This window comes from Hyla sarda, chromosome 11, assembly GCF_029499605.1.
Source record: "Hyla sarda isolate aHylSar1 chromosome 11, aHylSar1.hap1, whole genome shotgun sequence".
Lineage (NCBI taxonomy): Eukaryota > Metazoa > Chordata > Amphibia > Anura > Hylidae > Hyla > Hyla sarda.
Window position 1 is genome coordinate 19864418 of NC_079199.1, and position 20272 is coordinate 19884689.

A 20272-nucleotide genomic window follows, 5' to 3' on the forward strand; every position below is an offset into this window, starting at 1 on the left:
TAGAGTCTGATACCATATGGTATAGTGTTGTAGAGATGATAATGTTACATATGACATAATGTACAATACAATATAGTGAGGTAGTATACAGCGTAATATAATATAATATTAGGCAAGGTATGTATATAGTAGGATGAAGTATGGTTTTATTTAGTATGTTATATTATGGGATAAAATTAAATAGTATAATATAATACAACATTATAGTGCGATATGTTATTATAATGTATAATTAACTATGATATATGGTATGTCATGATATGACACGGTATGATATAATATGATCCAATATATGGTATGTTATGATATGACACGGTATGATATAATTCATTATGATATATGGTATGTTATGATATGACACGGTATGATATAATTCATTATGATATATGGTATGTTATCATATGACACAGTATGATATAATATGATCCAATATATGGCATGTCATGATATGACACGGTATGATATAATATGATCCAATATATGGTATGTTATGATATGACACGGTATGATATAATTCATTATGATTTATTGTATGTTATCATATGACATGATATGATACAATTCATTATGATATATGGTATGTTATCATATGACATGGCATGATATCATTAATTATCATATATGGTATGTTATCATATGGTATCATATAATATGATCCAATATATGGTATGATATGAGATGATATGATATTCATTATGATATATGGTATGTTATGATATGACATGGTATGATATAATTCATTATCATATATGGTATGTTATCCTATGACATGGTATGATATAATTAATTATGATGTATATAGTATGTTATCATATGACATGGTATGATATAATTCATTATCATATATGGTATGTTATAATATGACATGGTATGATATAATATGATCCAAAATATGGTATGTTATCATATGACACCGTATGATCTAATTCATTATGATATATGGTATGTTATCATATGACATGATGATAGCGGCGGGTGTAATATTACATAGTATGCTGTGACATGACATGGTATAGATGAGATCATAAGGCATACGATGTGTTTATAGCATAGAATAATATATAATAATGTACTGTATCATTTATCAGCGCATGATATACAGGGTTATGTTGTAAAGATGAAATTGTTATGTATGACACGACAGACAATACAGCACAATATAATATAGTATATAACAGTGTGATATAATAAGGTCGGGTCGGGTATGCACAATTTATTATAGTATCATCCGGTACTGTATTGTTGTGTATATTATACTGTGAGAAAAAACGATAGAGCATAAGATATTATGATACAATGAAGTATAGTCTTATATGGTTTAGTATGGTATAACAGATATGATATAATAAAGTATAGTATATGGTTTAGTATGGTATAACAGATATGATATAATAAAGTATAGTATATGGTTTAGTATGATATAACAGATATGATATAATAAAAGTATAGTATATGGTTTAGTATGATATAACAGATATGATATAATAAAGTATAGTATATGGTTTAGTATGATATAACAGATATGATATAATAAAGTATAGTCTTATATGATTTATTATGGTATGACAGATATGATATAATAAAGAATAGTCTTATATGGCTTAGTATGGTATAACAGATATGATATAATAAAGTATAGTCTTATATGGTTTAGTATGGTATAACAGATATGATATAATAAAGTATAGTATATGGTTTAGTATGGTATAACAGATATGATATAATAAAGTATAGTCTTATATGGTTTAGTATGGTATAACAGATATGATATAATAAAGTATAGTATATGGTTTAGTATGGTATAACAGATATGATATAATAAAGTATAGTATATGGTTTATTATGGTATAACAGATATGATATAATAAAGTATAGTATATGGTTTAGTATTGTATAACAGATATGATATAATAAAGTATAGTATATGGTTTAGTATGGTATAACAGATATGATATAATAAAGTCTTATATGGTTTATTATGGTATAACAGATATGATATAATAAAGTATAGTCTTATATGGTTTATTATGGTATAACAGATATGATATAATAAAGTATAGTCTTATATGGTTTAGTATTGTATAACAGATATGATATAATAAAGTATAGTCTTATATGGTTTATTATGGTATAACAGATATGATATAATAAAGTATAGTCTTATATGGTTTAGTATTGTATAACAGATATGATATAATATAGTATAGTCTTATATGGTTTAGTATTGTATAACAGATATGATATAATAAAGTATAGTCTTATATGGTTTATTATGGTATAACAGATATGATATAATAAAGTATAGTCTTATATGGTTTATTATGGTATAACAGATATGATATAATAAAGTATAGTCTTATATGGTTTAGTATGGTCTAACAGATATGATATAATAAAGTATAGTATATGGTTTAGTATTGTATAACAGATATGATATAATAAAAGTATAGTATATGGTTTATTATGGTATAACAGATATGATATAATAAAGTATAGTCTTATATGGTTTAGTATGGTATAACAGATATGATATAATAAAGTATAGTCTTATATGGTTTAGTATGGTATAACAGATATGATATAATAAAGTATAGTCTTATATGGTTTATTATGGTATAACAGATATGATATAATAAAGTATAGTCTTATATGGTTTAGTATTGTATAACAGATATGATATAATAAAGTATAGTCTTATATGGTTTATTATGGTATAACAGATATGATATAATAAAGTATAGTCTTATATGGTTTAGTATTGTATAACAGATATGATATAATAAAGTATAGTCTTATATGGTTTATTATGGTATAACAGATATGATATAATAAAGTATAGTCTTATATGGTTTAGTATTGTATAACAGATATGATATAATAAAGTATAGTATATGGTTTAGTATTGTATAACAGATATGATATAATATAGTCTTATATGGTTTATTATGGTATAACAGATATGATACAGTACATTACACTACAGGAATGATATGGCATTGTTTGATATAATATAATGTATGATATAATAGCATAATAAATATGGTATTATGATATCGCATGCCATAATATAATAAGATATCATGATAGCATATATGGTATGTCTTGATATATTATAATCCATGATATGTTATGTGGCCATGGATGATATGATATGATGATATTGCATGGCAGTATATAATATGATATCATATATCATGATATAAAATAATACAGTATGTCTGATATGTTATGTTCATATAGTACATAACTTGTTATGACACCATCCCCCATATCATTGTTTCCAAACCAGGGTGCCTCCAGTTGTTGCGAAACTACAACTCCCAGCATGCCCGGACAGCCGAAGGCTGTCCGGGCATGCTGGGAGTTGTAGTTTCGCAACAGCTGGAGGCACCCTGGTTGGGAGACCCTGCCTTATATCAACCACGAAGATAAGAAGCACCAAATACAGGAAGAAAACAATCCCTCCCCCCCCCCAATTATTCTATATTAGACGTGCGAACATTCCACCACAATCCCCCCCCCCCCCCCCAAAAAAAAAAAAACACATCTGACCCTTCATTGTAAAACCCAAAATGCAGCAAAGCAGCACAAGCAGCGAGGACAATCTGCACCAGCAGGGACTGAAACTACAGATGTCTCTCTAGACCAGGGTACTGAAGCAGTGAGGACACCTGCAAAGCACGACTTGCCCTCTTTTTTTTTTTTTTTTATATCGGCGCAGTCACACAAATACGGAAAAATGATTCACGTTTGTCTGTAATAAAAAAAATTTATAAAGAAAAAGAATTATAATAATAATATAATAATAAAAAAAAAAAAATATGTAAAAAAAAAAAAAAAAGTATAAAATATTGACTAAAAATGAAGTGAGAAACGTGAAGCCCATGGGTGCGGACAGGACTTGGCGCGTGCGTAAGATGAAGTGAAGCGATGCAGGCGACAGAATCACAGGTTCCTACTTCCACTTTCTACTTCGTCATGTGTGACTGCTCGGTAATAGTCAGGCTTGGATGTAATAATTAAAAAAAAAAAAAAAATGTTTCCACGCAGGCGACAAATATCGCAAGAGGGTGCGAGCGTCTCTATCGTATCTGAATGCGCCATCTACCATTAGGCAGTGTTTAACCTCTCGCAGGATGAGGATGGAAGGATGTCCTTCAAGGAAAGAACGCCAGCGCCTCATTGTCTGTGATATGTCGTGATTACAGATCCCATCCGAGATGTACGTGACGCCGTCATATATATATATATATATATATGAGCACTATGATTGTATACATATTCATACACTGGGATGGCATCGCTCGCAGTAGCTGTAGGCTCGGGGCGCGCCATTCATTAGTGTTTTACATGTATTTCGGATGGTTCAGCCTTGCTGGTTACTCAGATGGTAAGGACAGATGTTGCCGGGGCTGGCGCCGTCCTTTTTTTTTTGGTTTCTTGTCGTAAATTAGGAAAAAGCAAATATTAATACAAAGTGATGGGGGAATGTAAGGAGTGGGGTATGCTGGTGGTGTACGGGGCGCACAGTCATGTGGAACCCGCCTCGGGGATGGGAGGGCGAAAAAATGAGCATCTCACTACTACAGGAACGGGCACAGAAATTTTTAGGAATGGAGGGGGGTTAACCCCTTCACTGCAGATGACGGATAGATAGATATTATACACACACACACTCATGACTCTCCTTAGATTGTAAGTTCTCGAGGCAAATATTCTCTAGGGGTACGAAGAAGGGCGAATTCCTGAGGAGTCGCCTGGTAAAGGATTTCTCCTGAATAAAATGGATTTGTGTCACAAGTAACTTTTCTATCAAATGTAAAGTAGAAAAAAAGAAGAGAAACAAAGTATGAAAGGAAGATAGATAGATATGAGATAGATAGGTAGATAGATATGAGATAGATGGATAGATAGGAGATAGATAGGTAGATAGATATGAGATAGATGGATAGATAGGAGATAGATAGATAGATAAATAGGAGATAGATAGATAAATATAGGAGATAGATATAAGATAGATTAGATAGATAGATATGAGAGATAGATAGATATGACATAGATAGGATATAGATAGGTAAATATAGGAGATAGATATTAGATAAATAGATATGAGATAGATAGATTGATAGATAGATATGAGATAGATGGATGTGAGATAAATAGATAGATATTAGATGGATAGATATGTGATAGATAGATAGATAAATATGAGATGGATAAATATGAGATAGATAAATATGAGATAGATAGATATCAGATAGATAGATAGATATCAGATAGATATGAGATAGATAAATATGAGATAGATAGATAGATAGATATCAGATAGATAGATAGATAGATATCAGATAGATAGATATGAGATAGGTAAATATGAGATAGATATCAGATAGATATGAAATAGATATAGATAGATATGAGATAGATAGATAGATAGATAGATATAGGATAGATAGATATGAGATAGATAGATAGATATAGGATAGATAGATATGAGATAGATAGATAAATATGAGATAGATAGATAGATAGATAGATTGATATGAGATAGATATTAGATAGATTGATATTATATAGATAGATAGACATCAGATAGATAGATATTGGTTGGATAGATATGAGATGATAGATAGATAGATAGATAGGAGATAGATAGATATTGGATAGATAGATAAAGGTAGTAGACAGCCAGTCCATTTCATCCCTTTCCTGGTGGGCCAGCTCTACTTTCACAAGTATTAACCCTTCCCTCGCTGCAGCCTGGGCTGTTAGGGGTTAAAGCCATGTGTACTATAAGTCCTATCTTTCCTGCTCACAACCATTAACCCTTCCGGTGCCCGTGTACTCTCCTCATTCCCTTCCCCAGTAGGGCAGTGCCCGGCCCCGGCTGGCTGCAGGGAGGGCAGGGGGTGACCTTTGGGCCGGGCCAGGTGAGGGTGCACCGGGTCCATGCAGGCATGTGCTTCCTCTCCTCCCGTGTGGTGTATACACAGCAGTGCCATGGTGTATTCCAGGCAGGGTACAATGTTAAAGAGCCACCACTAGTCGCCCCCAGTGCTCCTCAGTCTCTGGGTCTTTTTGTCTGTGGTGCAGATTAAACGTCACGTCCGTACTTGAACTTGAATTTTATCCCATTGTACAGAGGCAGCCCCAGCCATAGAGAGACAGAGAGCTCCCAGAGAACCAGGACTCCGCCATCTTCACCATGAAATAGTCCTCCCCCCCAGTGCCAGCCAAGTGGAGCAGTGCAAAGTGCTGGCCAGTCAATTGCAGGGCAGTGCCAGGCTCACTGCTCGCAGCAGACACTCACTCTCTGGTGGCAGCAGGGTCAGCTCCCTCTCTGGCATTCCTCTTCTTCTTTTTTTACTATTTTTATTGGAGCAGTGATTATTATTATTATTTTTTATTTTATTTTATGCTGTTTTTTGTTTTTTTTTTGCATTGATTATTATTATCATTTTTTATTAATGCATTGATGGGAGAAAGTGCCATTGGAGTGGGCACAAGCATTTGGTAACTTGCAGGAGAAGTACTGCTGCTGCTGCTGCTGCTTTCCTTGGCACAGAGGGGGCACCCAGGACTCCTGCTCTGCTGAATTTTTTTTTTTTTTATTATTATAATTTTTTTTTAAGAAGAAGAAAAAGCAAGAGGAAGAAGAAGAAGGGGATCAGAGAGCAAGGAGCAAGAGGAGGAGGAGGAGGAAGAAGAAGAAGAAGAAGAAGGTGCTGGGAGAGGAGGAAGAAGGAGTCCCCCGGTTGTCTTGCAGATCTCCGGGCGATGCCACTGTAAATGCCACTGCAATGTCCCGTCGCAAGCAAGGGAACCCGCAGCACTTATTACAAAGGGATATCATTCCACGTAAGTGTCAGCCTGGGCATTTAGGGGGGCACGGGTTGTCTGTAGTGGATCCTGGAGGAAAGGGGGGGAGGAAAAAAAGTTTAGGTTTTTTTTTTTTGCAAAAGGGAAAGGAGAGAGAGAGAGAGAGAGAGCTAGGAAGTTGGGAAAGTTGCAGGAGGGCACATGTGATTCCCCTGCTTTCCTTTTTGACAGTGTCGCACATTGCCAGAGTCCCCCTTCTCCATTCATTGTCATGCCATTTCCTATGTGCACCCCTCTTAAAACTTGTATGGCTCCAGGGATCTTCTTGCAGATCTGGCCCTTTTGTCCCCCCCATCTGATTGCATGGAAGATTTTATTTTATTTTTTTTTGTGCAATTTTTTTTTTATTTTGTTTTGGAGGATTTAAAAAAATAAAAATAAAATAATCATAATATATTTACGATCAATATTTTTATTTATTTTATATATATATTTTTTTACTTATTATTTATTTATTTATTATATGAAAGTTGCAAATGCATTAAGTATGCGGGACCTGTATCTCTTTGTATATAATGCAATGCCTGTAGAACACAACTGCACTAGTGCCGTCTATTCAGTGTGTTTATTTTTTATTTTTATTTTATTTATTTTTTTGCATTTGCACCAGGGCTGGCAAAACTGTTGCAAAAACTACGACTCCCAGCATGCCCGGACAGCCGTTGGCTGTCCGGGCATGCTGGGAGTTGTAGTTTTGCACCGTCCGCAGTTCGGGAGACCATTATTTTGTAATAACCCACGTAGAATTCAGGGCTATAGGTACCTGGGGCGATACTTTTGCAGTGCACTTAAAGTTGCCATTGTTGCTTATATAGTATAATTGACTAATTTAATAGTTGCAAAAAAATAATGATAATAATTAATAATAATAATTAAATTAAAACTTTTTACACCCTGCAGTGAGTGGTGGTGGAAGGTTTTGCAGGGCACTGGGCGGCTGTAGACGTAAATGTGCACAGTAAAAAAAAAAAGAATTTTGGAGGGGTAAAGGGGGGGACCTGGGCAGGACAGGCTGGGGGGAAAGCTAATGACAAACACATGGTTATAACAGAATTACAACTGCCTGGTTGTAAAATGGAAATGCAACCAAACTGGCAGCAGAGTCTGGGGAGGGAGAAGGTAGGGGGGAGAGAGGAGGGGGGTGCTGGATCAATTTATTAGGAGGGGAGGGAGACTTTGCATGCTGGAGATGGGACGGGGATCTCTCTCCCGTAGAGCTGGCACCCACATGTCCTGGGTTGCCTCCATGTGGGTGCTGCAGACATGGCAGAGAAGGGGGATCAGGGCCCGGGTGTCAGGAATGCAGAGAAATGAGCGTCAGCTCTTGGGGTCAGCACCAGCCAGGAAAAGTTTTTAGACCAGTGCCAAATATACTTCCCATGTGTGCGTGTGTGGCAAAGTCGCCGTTTTTTAACCTAAATTGGCGCAGTTTGTAAATAGACCTGACGTGAAATTTGTCAGCCATCAAGGCAGTGAGATTTTTTTTCCCCTCTACTGAAGGCTGGGATGAAAAAAAATAAAAGTATAGTGTAAAGTAAGTTATCCACCCGTAACCCCCCCAAAAAATGCAAAATACAGGGTCAGTGTTGGCACCAGGAAGCTTGAAATCTGTAATAATCTGTATCAGTGGGAACAGAGGCTTGTCAGGGATGGTGGCGTCGTGTATGGCCCATTATAAGTTTATAGAGTAACGTGCATGATGGTTGTTTCGTGTTGTCTGTGCGGCGTGTTTGTGTCGTAATTTATTTAAAAATAGAAATCTAGAATTCTCCGAGTAGGATTTTTCCTTACGTAATGTTACGTGTCTGTAATGGTGCTGGGTCTGTGTATAATGTAGGTGCCGGGGTACATGTATATAGCCAGATATTGGGTGATAATAATTCTGTATATACATGTTGTGTGGATTAACATGAGGTGCTGGCAGATCTGAGATGGTTGTTCGTAGGGAATAAAGTGAGTAGGTGGCAGGTTATTGGGGTCAAGTTCACACTTGGGTTGTGTTGGTACACAGGAATGTGATCCTATGTGGGGTACATGGGGACAGGACGGTGTTAATGCAGAGGGTACGTGGGGACAGGACGGTGATCATTCATTGGGTACTTGGGGATAGGACAGTTTTCATACATAGGGAACATGGGAAGATGATTGTTTTCGTCCATTTGCATAGTATTGTGGTCATACATGGGAACAGGGCTTCACATATGGGCTGTGTTAGTACATGAGAACAGGACTATATTAGTACATGGAGCAAAACTGCATTGGTTCATGTGGACATAATGGTATTCATACATGGGGGCAGGACTATATTTGTACATGAGAACTGGAATGTGTTATTACACGAAAACCAGCACTGTCTAAGAAAAGGACTGTGTTAGTGCACAAGACCAGGACTGTCTAAGAAAAGGACTGTGTTAGTACACAAGACCAGGACTGTCTAAGAAAAGGACTGTGTTAGTACACAAGACCAGGACTGTCTAAGAAAAGGACTGTGTTAGTACACAAGACCAGGACTGTCTAAGAAAAGGACTGTGTTAGTACACAAGACCAGGACTGTCTAAGAAAAGGACTGTGTTAGTACACAAGACCAGGACTGTCTAAGAAAAGGACTGTGTTAGTACACAAGACCAGGACTGTCTAAGAAAAGGACTGTGTTAGTACACAAGACCAGGACTGTCTAAGAAAAGGACTGTGTTAGTACACATGACCAGGACTGTGTAAATACCTGAGAGAAAGACTGTGATAGGGTAGGATACCAGGACTGTGTTTAGTACATGAGAACAGGACTGTGTTAGTACATGGGGACAGGACTGTATTCATACATGGGGTTGTTAATGTACTTGCACATGGGGACAGGACTGTATTAGTACATGAGAACAGAACTGTGTTAGTACATGAAAAAAGGACTGTGGTAGTACATAAGAACAGGACTGTGTAAGGACATGAGAACAAGACTGTAATTACATGAGAATAGGGCTGTGTTAGTACATGAGAACAGGACTTTCTTATTACTTGCGAACAGGACTGTGTTAGTACATGAGAACAAGACTTTATTACATGAGAACAGGACTGTGTTAGTACATGAGAACAAGACTTTATTACATGAGAACAGGACTGTGTTAGTACATGAGAACAAGACTTTATTACATGAGAACCAGACTTTATTACATGAGAACAGGACTGTGTTAGTACATGAGAATAGGACTGTGTCAGTACAGACTGTAGTTGCATATGGGGACAGGATTGTATTCGTACATGTTGACTGTGTTCCTATATGGCATACATGTGCATGGTCTCGTGTTCATACACAGGTTAAGGACTAGGTTTATACTTGAGGTATACAGCACTGTTCATACAGGTTCAGGACTAGGTTTATACTTGAGGAATACAGCACTGTTCATACACAGGTTCAGGATTAGGTTTATACTTGAGGTATACAGCACTGTTCATACACAGGTTCAGGATTAGGTTTATACTTGAGGTATACAGCACTGTTCATACACAGGTTCAGGATTAGGTTTATACTTGAGGTATACAGCACTGTTCATACACAGGTTCAGGATTAGGTTTATACTTGAGGTATACAGCACTGTTCATACACAGGTTCAGGATTAGGTTTATACTTGAGGTATACAGCACTGTTCATACACAGGTTCAGGATTAGGTTTATACTTGAGGTATACAGCACTGTTCATACACAGGTTCAGGACTAGGTTTATACTTGAGGTATACAGCACTGTTCATACACAGGTTCAGGACTAGGTTTATACTTGAGGTATACAGCACTGTTCATACATAGGTTCAGGACTAAGTTTATACTTGAGGTATACAGCACTGTTCATACACAGGTTCAGGACTAGGTTTATACTTGAGGTATACAGCACTGTTCATACACAGGTTCAGGACTAGGTTTATACTTGAGGTATACAGCACTGTTCATACAGGTTCAGGACTAGGTTTATACTTGAGGTATACAGCACTGTTCATACACAGGTTCAGGACTAGGTTTATACTTGAGGTATACAGCACTGTTCATACAGGTTCAGGACTAGGTTTATACTTGAGGTATACAGCACTGTTCATACACAGGTTCAGGACTAGGTTTATACTTGAGGTATACAGCACTGTTCATACACAGGTTCAGGACTAGGTTTATACTTGAGGTATACAGCACTGTTCATACACAGGTTCAGGACTAGGTTTATACTTGAGGTATACAGCACTGTTCATACACAGGTTCAGGACTAGGTTTATACATGAGGTATACAGCACTGTTCATACACAGGTTCAGGACTAGGTTTATACATGAGGTATACAGCACTGTTCATACACGTACTAATACGCTGAAGTATCTTCATACATGTGGATGTTCATACCTGGGGTCACAAATGGCAAAGGAATGTGTTCGTCCATGGGGCTCGTTCTCACCCACAGGGTTAGGGTTGTGTCCACACACGGGGTGTACGTTCTTCTACGGGGGTCAGGACGGTGTTCGTACACGGGTGACATAGGGACGGGGATGTGAAGGCTGTGAGCACGAGGAGGTGATGGAGCCGGGAGCCCGGGGCTCAGCTTATTTTCCCGCCCCCTGCTCGGGCTTCACAAGCGGCTGCATCGTCCTCCTTTCATCCCGGCCCCTTCTAACCCTTTAAAAATAAAAGTGTAAAGACTCTCATGGCCCTCGCCTTCCATTTCCCCCCAGCCCTGAGGTGTCTGCCGTCCAGGGGAACGAGGAGAGGGGAGATCCGGGGAAGGCAGAATATTTATGGTAGATTTTAACAAATTTAAATAAATAAATATATATAGGGATATATAAGGGACTCTCTCCCCTCCCCTGGATAGCAGGGGAGAGCTGCCTGCTCTGCTACCATCCTTTCCTTCTCTCCCTCTACCATAATTCTTCCTGTCGTATTTGGATTATTATTATTATTATTTTTTATATTGCTATTTTTTCTTGTCTATTATTTTGAAGAGAGAGAGATGGGATTGCTGCTGTGTGCTGTATTCTGCAGCCCCTGCACATGGTGTACAGATCAGCTCCTTTATTTCGGGGGGCAATATCTTGCTTCGCCAAGCAGGTGGTCCATAAATCCTAAACAATTTCATTATATATATATATTTTTTATTATATTATTATTTTATTTTTTGCATCTTTTTAATGTGTATTTAAATTTACAATCGGTGGATTATAGGATAAATGGAACCTTTGAATGCACAGGTCTGTCCTTTAAAAAAAAAAATTTTTTGGGATAGGGGGGGATCAGTTAACCCCCCTAAAAATGGGTCTGGGATGCAGAAGGACATGAATCAGGTAGGTATATATTTTTTTTTGCTGTTTGTATCTCCCTGATCTTAGGACTATTGATCAGTGATCCAGAAATGACATCATTGGAGGCATTTGAATATTCATGAAGTGCGTTGGCAGACGGCGTAACCCCTTCTTTGCCACAGTCACTCATGGTGCACCCTGTCACAGTCTAGTGCATTTAGGTTAATTATTTCTGGTCTCCATTGAAGACCATGAATAATGTAATTTTTTTTGTTTTTTTGCACATTCTATATCCTCTATGGGGGTCTTCCGGTATGCTATGGTATTTGATCTGTGCATCTCTCTCTAAGCAAGTGCCAGTCTCTCAGTGGCACTGTAGTTTTAGTATAGGCATGCCTGGTGTTTTTCTTTTTTTTAATGCAATGCTGCAATGCAAATTTTAAAACGGTAAAGTACAGTAGTTAACCAGGGTTGGGGTATCCTTCCCCTTCCAGGGATTAGCAAATTATGCAAATAAAAGATTTTTTTTTTTTTTTTACAATGGGAGTTGCGTTCCCCCTACGAGGAGTTCTAATTGAAAAAGAGAACGTATTAGGGTTTGTGATAGATTTGCAAGTTGCTGAGACATTTAAAGGGACCTGCTATGTGGCATGTAATGAGTTGTAGTATATTGATTGTATACAGCGTCCGCTGCTGCCTGGCTTCCTTATTGTATTCTGCTGTGGATTAGCTTGACATCTCCTGAATAAACAAGACAGCATTACTTACTGGCTCCAGACCTGAAAACAAGTCATCCCAAGCAGCATGCGGCCCTAGCACTGCAGACTGCAAAATAAGATATATATGTAAAAAAATCCTAATAATAAGAAAAAGGAACCCGAAAGGGGCGAGCGAGGGAAAGCGTCCATGTTGTAGCAGGAAAATACCTGCAGATGTGGTGAAGAGAGAGAGTCGTCAAACCAGTTTGTATTGTTTATTGTGTAAAAGCCCTCTGGTTCGTGTTATATAGGAATCTGGCTGCTTGGGACCAGCGAGCCTTCCGCTAAAGGATAGCTGTCACCTTATAGGCTTGCTGGGAGTCTGTACAAAGACAAGAAAAAAAAAATAGAAAGCTCTTGTACCTGTGTGCGGAGGGGACTTGTGATTGTCCTTCCATTTTGTAGTTAAGAAACAGCGAAACAGCAAACCACCGCGTGAATGGTGACCTATCTGTAAGAATCGCTGAGGAGGGACTTCACTCACACTCAGGCCTCTCCGTGCACTCACCAGAGATCGGCCGGGATGATATAATATGACAGATAAGGAGGAAACTTCTTACAGTGCACTATACACACGACATGGGAAAAGTTATCTATACTGGTGTTTGTATATCTGTGCATATTGGCGGATATATATCTTATGTATACATGTGCTTATATGTGTGTATGTGTATTATCATTGGTACGTGTGTGTGTGTGTGTATATATATATATATATATATATATAGGTGTCTGTGTGTATATGTGCCTGTATGCATTTGTGTGTATATCTCATATCTATCATCAATCTATTTCCTATTTATCAGTCGCTCTATCTCATATCTATCTATCTATCTTCTATCTATCTCATATCTATCTATCTTGTATCTATCTATCAATCTCCTATCTATCTCGTATCTATCTATCTATCTATCTATCTATCTATTTACCTACCTATCTATCGTATCTATCTATCTATCTATCTCGTATCTATCTTTCTTTCTATCTCGCATCTATCTATCTATCTATCTATTTCATATCTATCCATTGCCTATCTAGTATCTATCTCCTATCTATTTATCTCATCTATCTATGTATCTATCTATCTATCTCATATCTATCTATCTATCTATCTAATATCTATCTATCTCATATCTACTATCTATCTATCTATCAAATCTATCTTTCATCTGTCTCTCTAGTTCTATCTATCCATCTAGCTATATTTATTCCTCTATCTCAAATCAATTTCTTCTTTCTTTCTTTTTTCTTTCTTTCATCTATCTATCTCATCCTTCTATTTCTCTTTCCTTCCCATTCAGTCTTCTATCTATCTATCTATCTATCTATCCATCTTTCTATTTATCTATCACCTCTCCTTGTACGTGCCCTTACACATGATATCATTTTATTAATATACGCTTATTTCTTTGGCACGCCGGATGCAGCGTTCCCATTAATGAATAGTGCCCGCTACCTGTGGATTACCTCTCGACAGCAAATAAAGTGCGCATTCCTACTTTTATTCCTTCCCTCTTTATTTCATATATAAGCACGCTTCAAGTGTTCTCGTGTATAAATGACATAATCTCAGCCTTAAGATTTCATCAGTCGACGTGTGAAAAGATGGCAGATTTTCCCATGAGATGACAGGCGTTTCACTATATGGTCTGTACGGTGTGAACTCGTTTCATGCGTTCATCGTCTATCACTTTTTTCTTGTTTTTTTAAATGTTTTCGTATTTTCGTAATTTTATTTATATATATCTAAGAGTCTTGTCAGGTGGATTAAAAAGGCCGCTAACCCCTTCGTTGCCAACAGGTAGCATAGCACAGGAAAAGGATTGTGGTTGGGCGTTTGTTGCCGTGCAGGAAGGAACCTCACTTGTATGCACTACATATCTATGCACAGATTATCATGTTACACCTCAGTGCTCAAACTTTTTAGATTCACATCAACCCCCCCCCCCCCCCCCCGTCTTTGGGCCTTGGACAATTTCGTAGCACATTTTTTGAAATCCGAGATGTTTTTTAATTTTCAGTTTTTGTAAAAAAAAAACTAAAATAAAAATGACAGTTTACTTTAAAGGGGCCGCGCACCTGGTGTTGTTTCGGTGCATCATTTAAAAGAGTCTTGGGGTTTTGTGTCATTTTTGAGGCCTTACGAAGGTGCAGAACTTGTGTAAGCAGGCATGTGCGTGCAAGGTGTCTTCTTATTGTGTGACACAGACGGATCTGGAGGATATTCATCAGGTTTCAGTAAGGCAGGGGTCAGCTTTAGTATGTGGCACTTGATCAGGGCGTCCAGGTATGCGGCATCGACCATGAGACCACTACGCGTGTTGTTTTTGCAAAATAGTTCTTAAAATAAACTTTGCTTCACGACTTTTGTATGGATTTTTTAGGCTGCACATTTCAGCAGTGCCCTAAAGGCAGACAAGTGACAGCCTCTGACTACTAGGGGGAGCTCTGAGCCTGCAGGATTGGGAGCCGCCGGTTGCGATTCCTTCGTAGTACTTTAACTGTGAGATGTTGAAATCAACATACAAGTCTGTTTACTGCTGCAACATCTGAGGCACAAAGAGAAAATTTATTTATGCAAATCCGACCTGTTCTTTTGATGCTTTTGTCCGTACCTTTTTAATAACTGCGTCCAGTCCACTCGCTTCGCATGTCGCAGACCTGCAGAGGAGGAAAAAAAGGGGGTGGGGGTGGGGTTGAAGTTTACAACTACATCTTAATCAACCTATAGAAGATGCTGTGTATAGATGTAAAAAGTGATAAGCCTGTGCAAGTCAGCACTACGGTTTCCGAAATTATATTTTTGAATTTTTTCAAATTTTTCTTTTTATTAATATTTTATTTATTTAAATCATTTTTGAGATTTATTTTTTTCATTTTATTTATGTTTTAATTATATTTTTTATTCATTCATTTTACTATATATATATATTTATAGATATATTCTTTAATCTACTTGTTCCTTTTTTGTTTACTTTTGTGCTATTTTTTCATGTGGTTTTGCATTGTTTTTTTCAACGATGAACGATTTAGATTTGAATAATTTTTTGAATGATTGTTTTGAATTGCACACCACCCTAGTAGGCCGAAGCTTAGTGTGTCTTCCGTTTCCATGCAGCCCCTCTTTTTAAGTTTCTTTAGATAAAATGTCATGATAAACCTGCTGTCTCGTGGCAGGTTGCAAGATGCTATAGGCGTAAATGCCGGTGTCTTGTACATTGTCTCCTATAAGCAGATGCACCGCTGTCCCGTGCCTTGAGGTTAATTTTACATCCTTTGAGACGTTGTCGTTTTTAGGGTACGTGGAATAAGGGTGGTGGGTGCAAGGAATTGCCATTTGCTAGGAATGCAAGCTTTTCTGCTCATCTGCAAGTGAAATAAATTAGGTCAGACAAAAGACCATGGCTGTCAAAGGAGCTTTCAGTCTTACATATAGGGTAGCAGAAACCTATCTGATCAGTCGTGCACTTTGCTGTATATTTCAATAGTGAACAGAGGAGACCTAGAGGCACTATGCACTTCTTGTCACTATTGCTGAAAATTTTAGAGATGGGGGCGGGGGGGGGGGGGGGGCTCCTTGCCACAGTGAGAATTTTACATATGGTAATTTAACAATTTAACATTGCACTTGATTCCGCAGTGTATAGTATATGTAGTAAGGAAGTGTATTTTAAAAAAATTTAGTCCGTCTTTCCATTTTGTTTTTGGAAAGCCCACCGGACCCTGAGCATGAAATAGTTAAATATAGGGAGTTGGTTCCCTGTTGTATCTCCCCTGATTATGTTCAAACAAGCAGTTTTCAACTCAAAACGCGTTGTATTTAAAAAAAAATAATTTGGGAAAATCTTAATTTCTTCTTTTTGCCTTATGATAAAACAATAGTCATCCCCCCCCCTTTCATTGCATATTACAAATGAATTCCCAGTCTCTTTCACAATTTGCATTACCCCCCCCCCCCAACCACCACCACCTCACCTCCTGCATATTTATAGACTCAATAAACGCTTTTGCAATAAAGTATATTTATATTTTCAATAAACCTTAGATGTGCGTTCCAGCCACCGGTCACAAATTGCGACAGGAAAATACATCACCCTAAATGACAAGCTGTTAACATCAGTGACAAGTGTAGATTTTATAATTTATTTTTATTTAATTTTTTTTGCTTTTCTTGGAAAAAAATAAAAGTTTTAAAAATTGTAAAAAGACTAAACAAAAATGACTCAAAAAGCAAAAGAAGTAAATAAAATAAATGGATAAATTAAGATAAATAGAGTCAAAAATTTTAGGGCCGGATAAATTATTTTATTTTGTGACTGCGCATGTCTTGTCTGTAGGAATAACTTTCTGGGTCCTGGAGGAGCCTAGGGTATAATATTTAGCAACACCTCCCCCCCCTCAAAAAAAATTAATAAATAAATGTACGTGGAGAAATATTGCCAAAATAAAGCAAATTAGTCCTTGAAACTTCCATCGTCTTAGGCGATAGAAACATTTACGCCACCTTTTTTTTGTTATCGAAAGATTAAAAACTGAATTCCCATTTACTATACTATTTGTATTTTTAGGCTTTTTTCAGGGGTGATCTATAATACCGTACACCCTGCAGATACCTGATACTATTTACCTCCCCATAATACTTTAAACAATATGTCTGATACTTCATCTATTCCGTTTTAGTCTTTTGGATACCAGCTCAGCTCAGATGACATTTTTTGTTTTCAGGTATTTGCATTTGCATTCGTTATTTGGCTATTATACTGTAACAGCTTGCAGTATTTTTTTTATTCTTTTTTCATTTTTTATTTTTTTTTGTCTGCAGAGAGTGGGCATAGTTATAGCTGGTGTGACTTAATATTCCAGATTTCTTATGTTGTTTTTTTTTTTCTACTTTATCCTCTTAATTTGTCAAGTAGCATGCGGTCTATTGCTCTGCGTAATCTGCCACAAGTCCTTCAAAGCCTGAAGTGGTCAAAAATCTCATTTTATTTTAGGCAGAACAGTGTAAAATGACTTGTGTTCTTCATGTAGATTCCTCAGTTCCGCTCTAGTCCCAGTATAGTCTTAAAGAGTCTTATCTGGTCGACCATTTGCGAGCGTCTTGAGCTTATAAAACGGTTTTACCTCAATGCACTTGGATCCTGCAGCATGTACGGTACCCAGGGAATATGATTGATCTATTATTAGTATACATGCAGGTACAGGAGAGCTGGGTTTACCAGGTGAAGCAGAGACGAGTTTGTGATACCTATATTTCTCTTTTTACAGACACCCCAGTTAGACCACCTGTTTGGCCTGGTATTAAGAATAGATTTCACTAGATAGCTGCTGAAAAACCAATTCTCACCAGTAGAAAATTTTTCGGTACATTGGCTACCGGGCCTTGTCAGGATTGGTTATCAGTGGGTTACGTTACAAATTCAGCACTGCTATAGAGAACCAGAAAGGGCTGCAGGAAATCTTGGCGGGAAAATCAGTGGCTTTACCTATAAGGTGGGTCCGGAAATGCGATGGGTTTGTAAAGTAACTGCTGGTGGAAGGGGCCATATTAGTGCCCAAATGGGAAAATGTTTCACTTGCAAAGGGTTAAATGGATTTTAACACCGGACTGGCAGGGTTTGGGTTAAAACTTGGGTCGTTCTAAGAGACTCGGCCCCCTAAATCTCCTTGTCATCCCTTGTTTTAACTGGCCTGTAAATGTAATAATATAAGTCACCTCAACTGCTTTGCTCAATATGGTGACGATATATCAAAATGTAGCAGAGCTGAACCATGAAACTCTGCTGTGTCAGTGTGTGATGGACATGCAGTAGCTCTGCGTTACGTTACAGTCGTGCAGCAGGCGCTGTAAAACAACATGTTGGGGTTGGGGTTGGATTGGGTTGCGCCAATCAACATACTCAACTCTACTTCATTTATCAGGACTCCGCCTTATAAGCAGAGCTGTTATAGTGTTGCTAGACCATCAGGGCAAACATCCGATTGGGCGGCGAGAGGAGCGCCAATTTTTCGACCCGAGTTTTGTTCGGTTTCAGGAAAAGTTGCTGCTGTATTATAATGGGTCATTGAGAGCTGATGGATCATTGGGTTACCATGTCGTCGGTTTATGTGAGGAGGTTTATCAAAGCCTGTGTAGAGGCAGAGTGGTACCGTTGCCCATAGCAACCAATCAGATCGCTTCTTTCATTTTCAAAAGTGAAAGCAGCAATCTGGTTGCTATGGGCACCACTCTGCCTCTACACTGGTTTTGCTAAATCTACTATACATATATATATATATATATATATATATATATATACATATATATATATATATATATATATATATATATATATATATGTGTGTGTGCAGTATGCAGATCTATAAACACAAACACACACATACCATTATTATCACTTATCATCCCTTGAGGCCTATGTTGTATGTGGCCCAACGGGCATTTTCTCACCATTTACATATGATTTATTAAGTCACTAAGTTGCTCTATTTTATACCATTTCTTATATCGGTCACTGTAAAACTAAGTGGCAACCAATATGGCTGCCATAGCACCCCTCCAAGATGTAATACCTCACCTTTCTAGACTCCTGAATGGCAGCTCTATGTACCGCGTCTGTATTGCTAGACCAGTGTTTCCCAACCAGTCTGCCTCCAGCTGTTGCAAAACTACAACTCCCAGCATGCCCGGACAGCCAACGGCTGTCCGGGCATGCTGGGAGTTGTCGTTTTGCAACAGCTGGAGGCACGCTGGTTAGGAAACACTGTGGAAACACGCTGGTTAGGAAACACTGTGTATTGCTAGACCAGTGTTTCCCATCCAGTCTGCCTCCAGCTGTTGCAAAACTATAACTCCCAGCATGCCCGGACAGCCAACGGCTGTCCGGGCATGCTGGGAGTTGTAGTTTTGCAACAGCTGGAGGCACACTGGTTGGGATATATTGTACTAGACTTTCAAGTGGAGTGACAGCAATAGTCACCCAGCTTTCCTAAAACCGGACGGCCCTACAAACTTAACAGACGAGCTTAGAAACTATATTTTCCGATCTATTTATCGCATCCCGTCCGCCATGATGCGAACCTTCGAACACCATGGTAACCAGCCTCGTTTGACTTGTGTAAAAGTAGGAACAATAGGAGGCACCAAAAATCAACATTTTCGGATTTTTCTTTTTTTTCTTTACTGTTTTGTTCTACATTTTCTTATTTTCTTCTTTTTTTTTTTTTGTGCAGCTGTGTAAAATAAAAATAAAAAAAAGAAGTAAAATAAAATATAATTTTTTTCTCTTACAAGCCTCCTCAGACTTAGCGGTAATATTTGTATAGACTGAAAGAGTGAGGACATTTCACGCAAACGTCGTGTTCCCGCTTG

The 20272-nt window shown here is 37.8% G+C and overlaps 1 protein-coding gene and 1 long non-coding RNA gene across 9 annotated transcripts in view; one reads left to right on the forward strand and one right to left on the reverse strand.

The window, feature by feature from the left end:
• LOC130295394 (uncharacterized) overlaps positions 1–19607 on the reverse strand; it is a 27770-nt gene extending 8163 nt beyond the window's left edge. The window contains exons 1-2 of the long non-coding RNA XR_008848813.1: positions 19479–19607; positions 15519–15564 (exon numbers count right to left, since the gene is read on the reverse strand). This is a non-coding gene — a long non-coding RNA (uncharacterized LOC130295394). The remainder of the gene's footprint in view (positions 1–15518; positions 15565–19478) is intronic.
• Positions 1–20272, forward strand: part of BCL11B (BCL11 transcription factor B) — a 167753-nt gene that overhangs the window by 34211 nt on the left and 113270 nt on the right. Inside the window, exon 1 of one of the 8 annotated variants that reach the window (XM_056546088.1) lies at positions 6034–6858. The exons of 6 other annotated variants lie outside the window; for them this stretch is intronic. In XM_056546088.1, the coding sequence (XP_056402063.1) occupies positions 6801–6858 (58 nt within the window). In that variant the 5' untranslated portion in view covers positions 6034–6800. Of the gene's footprint in view, positions 1–6033; positions 6859–12055; positions 12188–20272 lie in introns of those variants that run through there. One more of the 8 variants, XM_056546091.1, reaches the window with a different exon arrangement.